The sequence below is a fragment of the Ammospiza nelsoni genome, chromosome Z (assembly GCF_027579445.1).
Source record: "Ammospiza nelsoni isolate bAmmNel1 chromosome Z, bAmmNel1.pri, whole genome shotgun sequence".
In the NCBI taxonomy this organism is placed as follows: domain Eukaryota; kingdom Metazoa; phylum Chordata; class Aves; order Passeriformes; family Passerellidae; genus Ammospiza; species Ammospiza nelsoni.
In genome coordinates this window covers 27,315,930-27,327,958 of record NC_080669.1, presented here as the reverse complement: position 1 = coordinate 27,327,958, position 12,029 = coordinate 27,315,930, and the positions used below count along the sequence as shown (strand labels likewise).

The following is a 12,029-nucleotide window of genomic DNA, read 5'->3' as shown; positions in this document are numbered from 1 at the left end:
CCTGAGATCAAAGGGGCAGCTGAATCTCAGTGATGTAAGATGCATGGAACATGTTTTGTTTCTTTAGGGATAGGACCATGCAAAGAGGCCTCAACTGCATCATTCTGGTTTTCCAACAGTCAGTTTAATCCATGCTTTCATTACAACCACATCTTTTAAAGGTTTTGAAATAGTTTTTTAAAGCAATAATTAAGGAGCTCACATACAAATCTTGTTTCTTTATTCCGTGAACTACACAGATTGAAGCTTTTTTCCTTCCTCCCCTAAATTTTCCTTTCTTTGCATTATTAACCCAGAAGTAATTTAATTTTCAAAATCTAGTTTCGGTGTTAAAAAGAGAAAACATGCATTTGATATTCTTCCATGGAGAGTAAAAGGCCTGTGAGCTCTTTTGCCTGCTACTCTGTGGATGAGCATGCCTATTCTTGTAGTGGCATTTTTCCACGCCTCACAAGTTCAGCAATGCCAAGCTGCTGCCACAAATAAAAGCAATCCAGTAGGCTGCATATGTGCACGTGTGTGTGTGTGTGTGTGTTTACATATCCTAGTATATTTCTCTGGAATTGTGTCTGGCAGGATTTATTCTCCCATTTTAACAGTAATCCATTATTTGCCCACCATCCGAGAGCCTAGGGATTAATGGGGTTTTAGTATCTGCAATACAACAAGCTGTATTTAAAGTAATACTTGTTCCAAACAGAGTAAAATAGGACATGTCCTGCATAGATGTTAACCCTTTTACTCTAGTCTCTCAAGAATTATACTTGAAGTGCATTTTAGCTTGTAAGCCACCTACCTTTAGAATATCATGAGAGTAATTTCCTTCCATAAGTAATACACTCCTTTGATACAGAACTCCAATTCCCAGTTGAACACAGACATATGAGCTTTCTTTAGGCAATTTAATCCCTGAAAGCATCAGCTTTTCAGTTCACAAAATAAAAAAAAAGCACCCCAAAAGACAAGTTTAAAGCAAATATACATAATGAGGTGAAGATTAGTAACTACATTTTGTAAAACTGTTTTAAAATTTATTTCCCCCCTCTAAAGGGGGGAAATGATCCTTGAAGTTTTAGTTTTCATAGTTTTTAGATTCTGCACTGCCTAGTTGTCTAGCTCTGATCTTCACATTAAATGTAAGTAAATTCTCTTCACAGAGCAGGTAGACAAAACAATCATTTTGCAGCTTGAGACCAAGAGCAACTCTTAGAATTTTCAGTGCTAAAAATCTTAAGAGTGGACTGAAGAGAGAAAACAAGAAGCATAGGACTTCTTAACCTGAAGCTGTAATTGCACAATTCACTCCAAATTTCAAACAGATCAAAACTTATAAAAGTGTGAGACCTTGCGAGCAGTTGCCTATTTTGTGACCATTTTGGGTTCATCCTGGGTGTAGCCCTGGCTGGGCTCTTGTACTGCCCAAGGTGTATCCATTAAGGCCTTTTAATAAATACCTACGTAATTCCTTTAGCTCTTTTCAGTCTCTGTTCCAGGTCAGCCTCCCAAGACATCATTTCCACCTTTAAAATTCTATCATTCTGCTGTAATGTCCAATTAACATCTATTCATAAATCCTGTTGGAAGTACTTTCTTCCATTTTATTCAAATTAGATTCATTTTTCACTACATCATCCTGTACGTCCCAATTTTTCTGTTCTTTCCTAATTTAAGGTCACAGGTTCTGAAGCCCCTGATGGACCATCATGCAGCTCTCCAAGTAACCTGTCTAACATTTTCCAGCTGTAAAACAAGAATTACAATGTTGAACCTTCAAATGAGTCAAGCCTGAACTGGGAGAAAACAGAACTTGGCACCAGGGACAGAACTGAAAGGTTTCAGCAAAGGCGAGATTCGAACCTACTTGGAGCTGTCTGATGCCAGAATAAAAGAATGCTAAATTCCCAGAGCATTTACCTACACTCAGCAGTCATGACACACTGCCCATGGAAAATGTTTTGCTTTTAAGTAAGTACAATACTTCAAGGTCACAATTCATTTTAACAAACCTGAAGTACAAAGCTTTGTGTTACAACATATCCCACTCAGAGCGCTGGATGTAAACCAGAGGGCATGCAGACACTGATAAGCAACAAGTAATAACTATTTCCTCCTGTGCACTGTGATGAGATGTATGTCTGCTCAAGAGATGGAAAACTCCAGGTGGCTGAACAGTACAGCAGGAAATGCCACCCTATGTCAGCAAACAAAGGCTGGTCTGGGCAAACTTAAAAAGATAAATCACAACTGGGGCTCAATTAAATTTCTCATTCTCTGGAGATAAGGCAGCCACATACCAACCTGAAACCATCCTGAGCAGATGAGAAACGAGTAAATTGCAATGTGCCGAAGATAAGGCATTAAGAAGATAAAACAGTCTGATTTGAGAGCATCCCAGTACCAGAACTTATGAACTGAAGTAAGTGAAGTAAGTAGTCCTTTACAATACACTATCAAGCATCAAGGGTGGTTATGTTCACCCCAAAGAAGTTATAGCACAAGCAAGAGAAAAGAAATTAAAACCCTGTCCGTACTAAGGACAACATATTATAAGCCCAGACTATTTTCTAAGCCTGAGTGAGCTGAATTTACAATTGTAATAAGAGAGATAATGTAGTTTAAACTATTTTAAAAAATTCCATGTAAGCCTCATCCCTTTTAATGTCAAGTCACTTTCAGAGCATAACTTATTAACAAATCACTCAGTGTTACACATTCCTTTGAGAGACTAAACACAAAGAGAAATGGTATCTTTTTCTGGCTACAGTTAACTACAGCTCTCTTCAGGATACATCCAAGTAACTAAAAAAACCTCTAAAATTATTTGACAAACAAAAAATACCCAATGTGTTCAGAGAGTCATTACTTCCCTGAATCCACATCCCGTGCAGTTGACAGCTTCAGTTTTTCTGCCCTGCCTCCACTCTTCTGTTCTCCTCACTCTGGAGAATATCCTCCTGTGGCAGGATATTCACCCAGAATTACAGCAGTCAGCATTTTAGAGTGATCAGCTAAGCCACTTTGAAGACAAAGGCAAGAAAATAATTACAAGTGATTACCTATTAAAGTCTGACTTAATGGATACCTTATAAATTCAGGATCTTTGAGAACAGTGAAGAATAGCATTATTGTAAGTAAATGGGAACTTTGGGATCACACATATCTCCTGTGTAAGTAAGTGTCATGACAGGAACTGCAGAACCAGAGGTTTGAGGAACAGTCTGAAAAAGGAAAACTTTCAGCATTGTGAAATGCTAATGCTGGGAATTAAAAATGCAAGTGCAGGCAAAGATCTTTAAAACCGCAATTTAAAAATACATATTTTCTGAGTTGCACATTGGTCTTAAGAATTATCACCAACAGAGTATCTGAGACCCATTCCAGAAAAGTTACAATAAAAATACAGTAAGATAGCAGCAGAGGAAGCCTCTAATCTCAATACTCCCTTTCATATCAAAAGCAGTCAAAGCCAGAAGGCTGAACACGTAGCTTCAGGGCAACGACTCACTTCTCTACTCACTAACACAAAGCACACTTCCAAATAGAGCCAGTGAAAGTGCACATCTCTCAGGCTATGTCCAGATTACTCCTGCCTCTAGCTGTTGGCAAGTAGAAATGCCCCTCAATCTTCATGCTTCCCCATCTCCACTGCTCTGACGTGAAAGGCAGAAGGGGATAAAACCACTGAACTGACAAACAACGGAACTAAGGAACACAAAAAACACCAGGGCTTTATAGCTTCAAGTTCCATTAGAAAAATTACAAAAAATTTACAAAAAACTGCATTGGAAATGCTTCAGGACAGTCTCCAAAACTTATCAACTTTTGCTAGGCAGCATCAACTAGTTCTTGTGGAAGCTCCTTTTGTCAGTGACTCATACCAGGGTGTTGCTCTTGAAAATGTCTTCTCATTGAAAAATTTGGAGATTTAAGAGAAATAAGAAACAAGCAATTCAAGGGCTCTAGCACTGTTGTCCAGATCAACAAACAGCACAATCGACTTCCTGCCCATGTTTAAGTGGAAAGCCTCAGCTCTGTGGAGCCTGCAGATATTAAAAGCATATTACGTCCTTCTTCAACTATGTTGATAATGGCAAGACACATTATCATCAACAGAAAGCTGGCATAATTCTTGTTTCCAACATCCTTCAAAGAGCTACTTTCCATGTCATCAACTAGTATCATATTAAGTAAATAGCAACAATGCAGCAAATGAAGGGCTAAAAATTTCACAGCCATAATATAAAAGAACATAAAATATTCAGTTAATTTTATTCAGGTATTTATACATAAACAGAAAACACTTCCTTTGTTTTCTTTGTAAACAGTTTAGTACTTGAACATCTCTAAAGATATTTTAAGTTGTGTGGTGGCTAATTTAAAGGTAAGAGAAAAATCCAGAGCAGCTCTATCAGGCTTAAAGCCATACAAGCAGATCAGGTTTTATAAATAAAAGCCAAGCATTTTGGTGCTTTTTTGATTCTGCCCCCTTTGATAAGGTGTTCCCTCAGGCTACTTCTAACAGCAGCACTGAATAGGAAAAAGAAAGAATTTCAAGCCTCTTAATGGCAGCTCAAAACATCACTCAGTAGGGTAACTCTGAAATCTGAGGGCTCTCTAAGGTTGTCAGTGTTTTTACTGAGTCTTTCCTAGGATTACTGAATGCAGTAGAATGATTGAATTTAATGAAAAAGAAAGCCTGAGTTTTAGGCATTTTAAGCCAGAAGCTGCACTTGCACAGAGCACTTGTGCTGGGCACAGAGCCCGCACTGAACCAGTACTTCAAGCAGCAAGGTGGTATGTGTGCCTGCTGGTGGGGTGATCTGTTCTGCAGTTACAAGGCACACGAATGTGCCTTGTGAATGTTTAATGAATGAATGTTTAATTCTCCTTTATAAGAGTTGCATAAATTACAGTGTTAGATGTATCCTTAGCTGTATCTATGACTCCTTTTCCAGAAAGGCTGAGAACCCCCATTCATGGATAATTTCCTTAGGTAACCAGGGTTAGGATAATTTATGTCTTCTGAAGCATCCAGCAGTCAGTTACGCAGCACTATGTGCAGGGCTTTTCCTGCCTCTCTTTTAAGACTGGCCTCCCCACTCTAAACACCTACCTGTTGAACCTCTTCCATACATCAAAAGAGACACTAAACAAACTTCACTTTCCAAACCACTTTAAACATTTATGGCATAGCGTGCAACAAAACTGTAAAAGCCCCTTGACAAAACACAAAATGGAAATAATCTAAACAAGAGACAAACAACAAAATATCAACAAATTAACTAGGGAAGGAAGCCTGAAGCCAGAAGTAAGAGAGCATAGTTTATTCTTTTGTAGCAGAGCAACAATTTTACTGCAAGGTCAAAGCAAACTGCAAAGCTCAGCTGTACTGAGCTTTGGCCCAAATCAGGTGGGAGTGCACCAGATCATGACCAAAGGCTTCTCAGACCAAAAATTAACTTTCCAAGTTAAAAATGGACAGACCAGGAAGAAAGCAGTATAGGAAAATAACAGATTCCTGGTGTAGGTGACAAGCTTAGCCTAAGAAAGAAACCATGGACACTTCCTCTAAAAGCCTGTGAGATTTCTAAGCTTCTGTTATCAAGCAATGCATCTGGTAGTGGGAATTCGGCAGAGTTTAGTGAAACATGGCAGTAGATGAGATGATAGCACAGAAAAAGCATGTGAAAAATGACTGATCTTACACTAGGAAACAAAATCAGCTTACAGAATCTATAAAGGATATCAGTGGGAGGTGTAAGAAAACCTACAATCAGAGAAAGTGCTACTTTTCCCAAAACAAAGGTCAGATCATAAGAAACTGAATTCAGGCTACTTAAACCACCAAGAAAATCTGGACACGGTTATTAATAGATTAGTATCTCCTCCTTGGTATATTGAAAACAGATATGAAAGCAACTTGTTATCTGCAGTCTTCCTTGTGGTAAAATACATTATGAATCAAAAAAAAACCAACAAGAGTGTGATACAAGAACATTCTCCCTTGGCTTTTGTTTGGATTCTATTGTGGTAAGAACCTCAGGCTATTTAAAAGCCACCACAAGGAACATGCTTCTTTCAGCTGCATCCCTAATTAGTTTTTTTACTTTGAATACCTGCTTTCTTCATTTTATCACTCTGTTTCAGAGAAGCTTAGTGCTTCCAACCTGTGTACCTTCCATGACGGTGAGTACTGCTGTTTTGGATACACCAAGTGACATATTTAGCAACCAAAGTAACACTTAGGAGAGAGAGTAGAACACTGCTTTCCAAGACAGGTTTTATTTCACAGCAGCATGGTGCATACAGTTAGCACTGACAAAAGACTAAAGCTGTGCCAAAATACATTTCACTAAAAGATCATGGTAATACCTGAACACTGTCTTTGATTTAAGGAACAAGAACACTAATATGTAACTGCAACATTGTTATTGCTCTGCTCTGGGGTATACTATTCACAAAGTAATGTGCTCTTATTGGACTCATGCATGTGCAGGTCTCATGTTAAGTACACTATAGCTGAAAAGAATATAGATGATGTATTTGACCATTTCAAATGTGGTATGTTAGAATTTTGCCAGCAAAATTCTGAAAGCAGGGACAATTCTGGCATCCTGGATTTCAAGAGAGAATGAAATTCCTTAGCTCAACAGATGCTAAAAATACCACAGAAACATGCAACTATGAAGACTTTCTTTTTACTTCCCCCTCTAGCAAGGAGGGTTAACATTTATGTCCATGGCATTAAAGGTGCCTCAGATATCAGCATCTGCCAAAGACATTGAGAAAAAATAATCACTTCAGAACATGTCCCCTGGCAGAAGGAGGGGACCGAGGAGACCCACGGCAGAATGGAAGCAGGTTACTACTGCTTGCAGGGACAGGCAAGTTCCCTCCCCACCTGCCTCACCTTCTCAAGTGCCCTTACACAACAGGCGTGAGGCCCTGGAACAGGATGGACAGACAGCTGATGATGCAGGCAAGGTTTTCCTGCTGTGCTGATCCTCCTTTCTCTGCTGAACAGTGACAGGACCCAAGGGAACACATAAAGACACATCAGGGAAAGTGTAGGCTGGATATAAGAAAAGATTCCTCACCAGAGAGTGTTTGGGCACTGGAGCAGGTTCCCTAGGGAAGTGGTTACAGCACCAAGCCTGACAAAAGTTCAAGCAGCATTTGGACAACACTTCTGAGCACACAGAATGTATTTTGGAGCTGTCCTGCACAGGGCCAGGAGTTGGACTTCATGATTGTTTTGGGTCACTTCTGACTCAGGATATTCCATAATAAACAGAAGTTTAAAAATAGAAGGAACATTTAAAACATTGATCAGAACATTTTGCAAATTAACTTCCTGCTTCCAAGGTCTATTTTGAGAGGCTGGTGGTTGTTGTTACTGCTACAAGACCCCATTAGTCCTTCCCCAGAAGACGGCCACTCAACATGCAATGGCTGAACATGAAGTGGCTGGGACACTTAGGCAGGCCATGGAAGTGGTTGAGATGCAGGAGTTAAAATGAAAGAAGGCACATGAAAGGAATAAGTCTGGGCAGATGAGGCATTTCTCCTTAGAAACTGAACTCAACTGACAAGTTGAATGCACAGCAGGGGACAAACTCAACTTTTATCCAAGTTTGCGTGTTTCACTTAGTTTATGATACAATGGGAAAATATGTAACAGTATTTTGGGGCTGAAAATTAGCATGTTTTTCAGCAAGTCTCTTGAACATGCAAGCACACAATACCTGCAGAGACAGAGAAAAATGCTTGCTTATCACTTGTCTCATTTATCAGACTCATTTACCTCAGAGTTACAGTACACGCTTTGCTATTTGTCAGAAATGGAAAACATTCCTGTACTTACTCAGAGGTACAAGTGTCTGATTAAACACTCCACTTAGTGCAACCGAGCATGGCAGAACAAGGGCTGTACAACACAACACAGCAAAATGACATGAGTAACTGCAGGGAAAGGACAACTAAGTGCCTTTCATCAAGCATGCCAAGAAGGGCACGCATCTCTTTTTTTGAGACATATCCTGAAGAATTTTGGCACTTAGTAACAAGCAAGTCTCCTACAACACTTGAAAGACACACTTCAGAAACTAGGTTAGTGCTCAACAACATGCTATTAGGATCTTAAACACAAGGATTGTTTTAATCATCAAGCCAATGCACACCACTGTATCAGCAGGAACAGTTTGCTGCTTCCCTTTCCTTCACTTTCCATGTACCATCTCCTCCTGCTTCATGAGTCATTACTCACAGACCACTGTATTAACATATGTGGATTTCTTGGGCAGTAATTTAAACAAATCACAGAACTCAAGTCAAGATTTTTTAAGGACTGAGCCTTGGGATTCTCAAAAACAAACAGAATATGCCATTTTGCTATCTGAAATACTTTGAACTGTCACATCATATTCAAATGTATGTTCAAAAAAAGAGACAAATAACTTTGAGTCCATATGAGTACAGCTAATGTTTTAAAAGATAGCATGGTATTCAAGCAAGAGAGGAGGATCACAGCTTCCCATGCTGGTATCTCAGAGTTAATCTCCCACAAGTCTGCTTGACTAAGACTGAAATAAAACTGCACTCATTAGTTCAAAATGTTAATGGTCACACTTTAATATTTGCATGCCATCAGTCTGGTATTCAGGCTTTGTGCAAGGACAATGCCTAATGTGAGGTTCTTTTTTCCAAACTTTAGTTTCCCTAGAGCCAAATATTAGCAGCTGAGCATATTAATGTGAGGTTTCTTTATTCACTCTGGGTTTCTCTTGGTTACTGTAATGCCACCAGTAGTAACTGGGGTTTTTTGTAACATGTTTGTAAAACTACTGTATGACCACTGTAATTTCTATATGTTCCCTTAGCTTGATTTAGATGCCACATCATAAAATGATGTTTCTCACAGTCCTAACCATATTCCTCGTTAATTCCACCTTCATACAGGCAGAATTTCGGCCAACAGCACTGGACTCAGAAACATACTCTAAAGCTACTTAAAAATATATGAAAACAAAGAATATTTCTGTATTTTCTGTTTTCCTAACATATGCTCTGAAATTTTCTTTTATGTAACAGTTTGCTATATACTTTTTCACACAACAGCCATTTTAAATTCTATTTTTTTAAAGTATTTATAATATGAATACATCCCTTCATTCTTCAAAGATTTAATCTAAAAAGTAACCAAATAGTTAAAGATTAAATCCTTTTTAAATTAAGGTGGTAGAGGACTGAATTTCACTTTGGACTTTTTAATGTAATCATTTTCTTCTACCATCATTGTCTAGCCACACCCAAAGGCAACTCATACAGAAGTGAGGGCATCTCTACACCTCCACTAAAACGTTATTTATTCTAGAAAGACAGTTTACATCCTCATTGCCCTTTTCCCTTCCCCTCCTTTTCAATTCCAACAAATATAGGCTCTTTCTAAAGACTTTGGACAGATTCAGTCTCAAGGACAGGAAAGTAACAGCAGTTTAGAACAGACTTTTTTGATCCCCATCCATGCAGATTATCAGTTAATTGCTTAATTCTCACCAAGGCTGGTCAAACAGCCCTTATTAAAAAAAAAGAAAAAAGAAATAAAGAAAATTCAAAACTTTAATAATTTAGTTAACTATATAAAAACAATATTGATACTTACAGGCTGAGGCTGTTCTGCAATACAGCAGTTGAAACACAACCAAAACTCACTCATTGTTTACAGTCTGAAGTGGGAACACAGATGAAAAGCAGGAGTCAACCTTTGTAAGTCTGCCTGTTCTTTGAACAGGTTTATTTTTAATGGCTCCAATGTGAAAATTTTCTTTTCTGATGAGCTCTTCTCCAAAGACAAGTCAGCCCCAGGACAAAGAACTTGAAGGCAAAAAGTTACTTTAGCGTCTTCTTCCAGAAGGTTGATCCCAGCACCAGAGAAATATTACGAATGCTTCTTTGGTCCCTAGCGTTACGTGAACCTGAAAACAAAAGCACATGAATCAAAAAGAGAGAATACAAAGAATCCCAAGCTCCAAGCCAGCCACCCACACCACTGAGTTCTTGGTAATACCCTGAATCACAGATTGAAAGACTTTAGCAAACAAGTCAGGTGCTTTTTTCTACTGTGACTACCAAAAATGGCATATAACATAAATCCATAGGAGACTTACCTTCCAGCTTTGGTTAGACTAAGTGATACCAAGAATTGGTATCCAATCTTTTGGCAGTTATCTCTGTTTGTTTCTAACTTTCAGAAAGTGATAATTGCCCATACACCCCTTTATCTTATTAGAGAATCGTGCCTGTTAACACGTCATACTTCTCAATGCATACATACTTCTCATTATACACTCACAGTGTGAGATTTAAATGGTATTTAACCTCAGCCCTGTTACACAATTGTCAATTAAAGGTATGCTCTCCTAAATGTCAAGGAAACAAATATATTTCTGTATATAGAATATTTGCAAAATGGCTGGACCTGGTCAACACAATGTATTTTCTCTCCTTCCACCCTCTTCTACCCTATGCCTCATTACAGTTTACTTCAAAATAGGGTATTAGTTGTAGACCTTGAAATTGTTCCCTTAAACCTCTAAAACTCCTCAAGTGGAACAAATGAGGCTCCAGATTCCAACAATTCCTTTGCTCAAATAATGTTTATTGGTAAACCTCCATTCTGGTTTCTTTCAGTAGGAATGCAATAAAAATTCCTGTGAGACTTCATTTATCTTGCAACATATCAAACTTTACTTGCAGAGAAAGCAAGATAATGAATATTGAGAAGGTTTTTACTGGCATACTCCTTAACAATTCTTTATACACTTGCATCTTCATTTACACAGATGTTTGCACAACTATGCAATTTCTATTTCTATGCAATTCCTCACAGTATGAAGTGGTTTGGAGGCTCCATGCAATGCATGAAACTAGGCATATATCAGTGTACACCTTCTGTGGCAGAGCAGCTCCACTTTGCTACCATCTTCATTAGTTTGCTACGTGCCAAACACATGAGCAAAGCTGTCCCTCATTTATTTACACACACACCAAATCACTGCACTGTGTGGCCGTGACAGGCCATGTACTTTCCACAACTACTCTCTACAACACGCACAAAAAGAATTCAGCGGAACCTTTTCCATACAATCTCCAAAGCTTTTGGGAGGCTCTCACATTTCTTGGTTTTTAAGACCTTATCTGAAGCTCCTTGAGAAAAAAATGCATGCCGCAGTAACAACATCTAAATAGCAACACCCCATCTAAAGTACTCTCATCTCCTAGCTTTGCAAAATCAACTGATACTGTCAAAATTAGGTTTATCTGCCTGCTTCTTAGATTCCTTGCTTAAAGATCAGAACAGGAAGCAGCGAGGGGGGATATGCTTTGCTAGGTTATCCTGTTGCTAACACTATATAAAACAAAGCAACTTTATTAAACAGGATACCTTGAGGGCAAGAAAGAAACATAAACCAGCAAACAATCCCCGCTCTGACAAAAATACTTTTGTACAACCTTTTTCTTGTCAGACACTTGAAAAGAAGGTCTTAGAACAGTGCTAACATGATATATTTTCACTACTTAAATGATGTTTTTCCTTTCCTTTTCCTGGTTTAAAGATCACCATCTAAATCCCATGAATGGATCATGAAATTGCAATAAAACTTGGGTTTCAGCAAGTAGTGTGAAACGAAGATTGAAAATAGAAGTGTCTACAGAAGTTCTCACTCCATACTTAGGCGGTTTCAGACCCATTTTCTCAATTATTCTGGCAACTGAAAATTTCATTAACTTTAAATAGCAAGAGTAACAAAGAAAAGCTTGACAGAAAAATACTCTGCTGATCTCTACGGGCTCAGAATTTGCACACCACACAATTATTTTCTAAATTTGATTCCGTATGTTATGAAATCAAAAGTAAAATACAGTTAACTCCTGTTAAGCATGTAATATTTGCTACTTCTAGTCCCGTGGCTGTACAGCTTATGTCTCCGTAAGAGCTGGTTAATTTACTTCTAAGACAGGCATGAAGT

At 38.4% G+C, this 12,029-nt stretch overlaps 1 protein-coding gene across 3 annotated transcripts in view; it reads right to left on the bottom strand.

Annotated features, from left to right (window-relative positions):
* Window positions 1-12,029, bottom strand: part of CDC42SE2 (CDC42 small effector 2) — an 84,211-nt gene that overhangs the window by 23,901 nt on the left and 48,281 nt on the right. For all 3 annotated transcript variants that reach the window (XM_059491922.1, XM_059491920.1, XM_059491921.1), the window contains one exon: window positions 9,662-9,974. In XM_059491922.1, coding sequence (XP_059347905.1) covers window positions 9,662-9,715 — 54 coding nt within the window. In that variant the 5' untranslated portion in view covers window positions 9,716-9,974. The remainder of the gene's footprint in view (window positions 1-9,661; window positions 9,975-12,029) is intronic.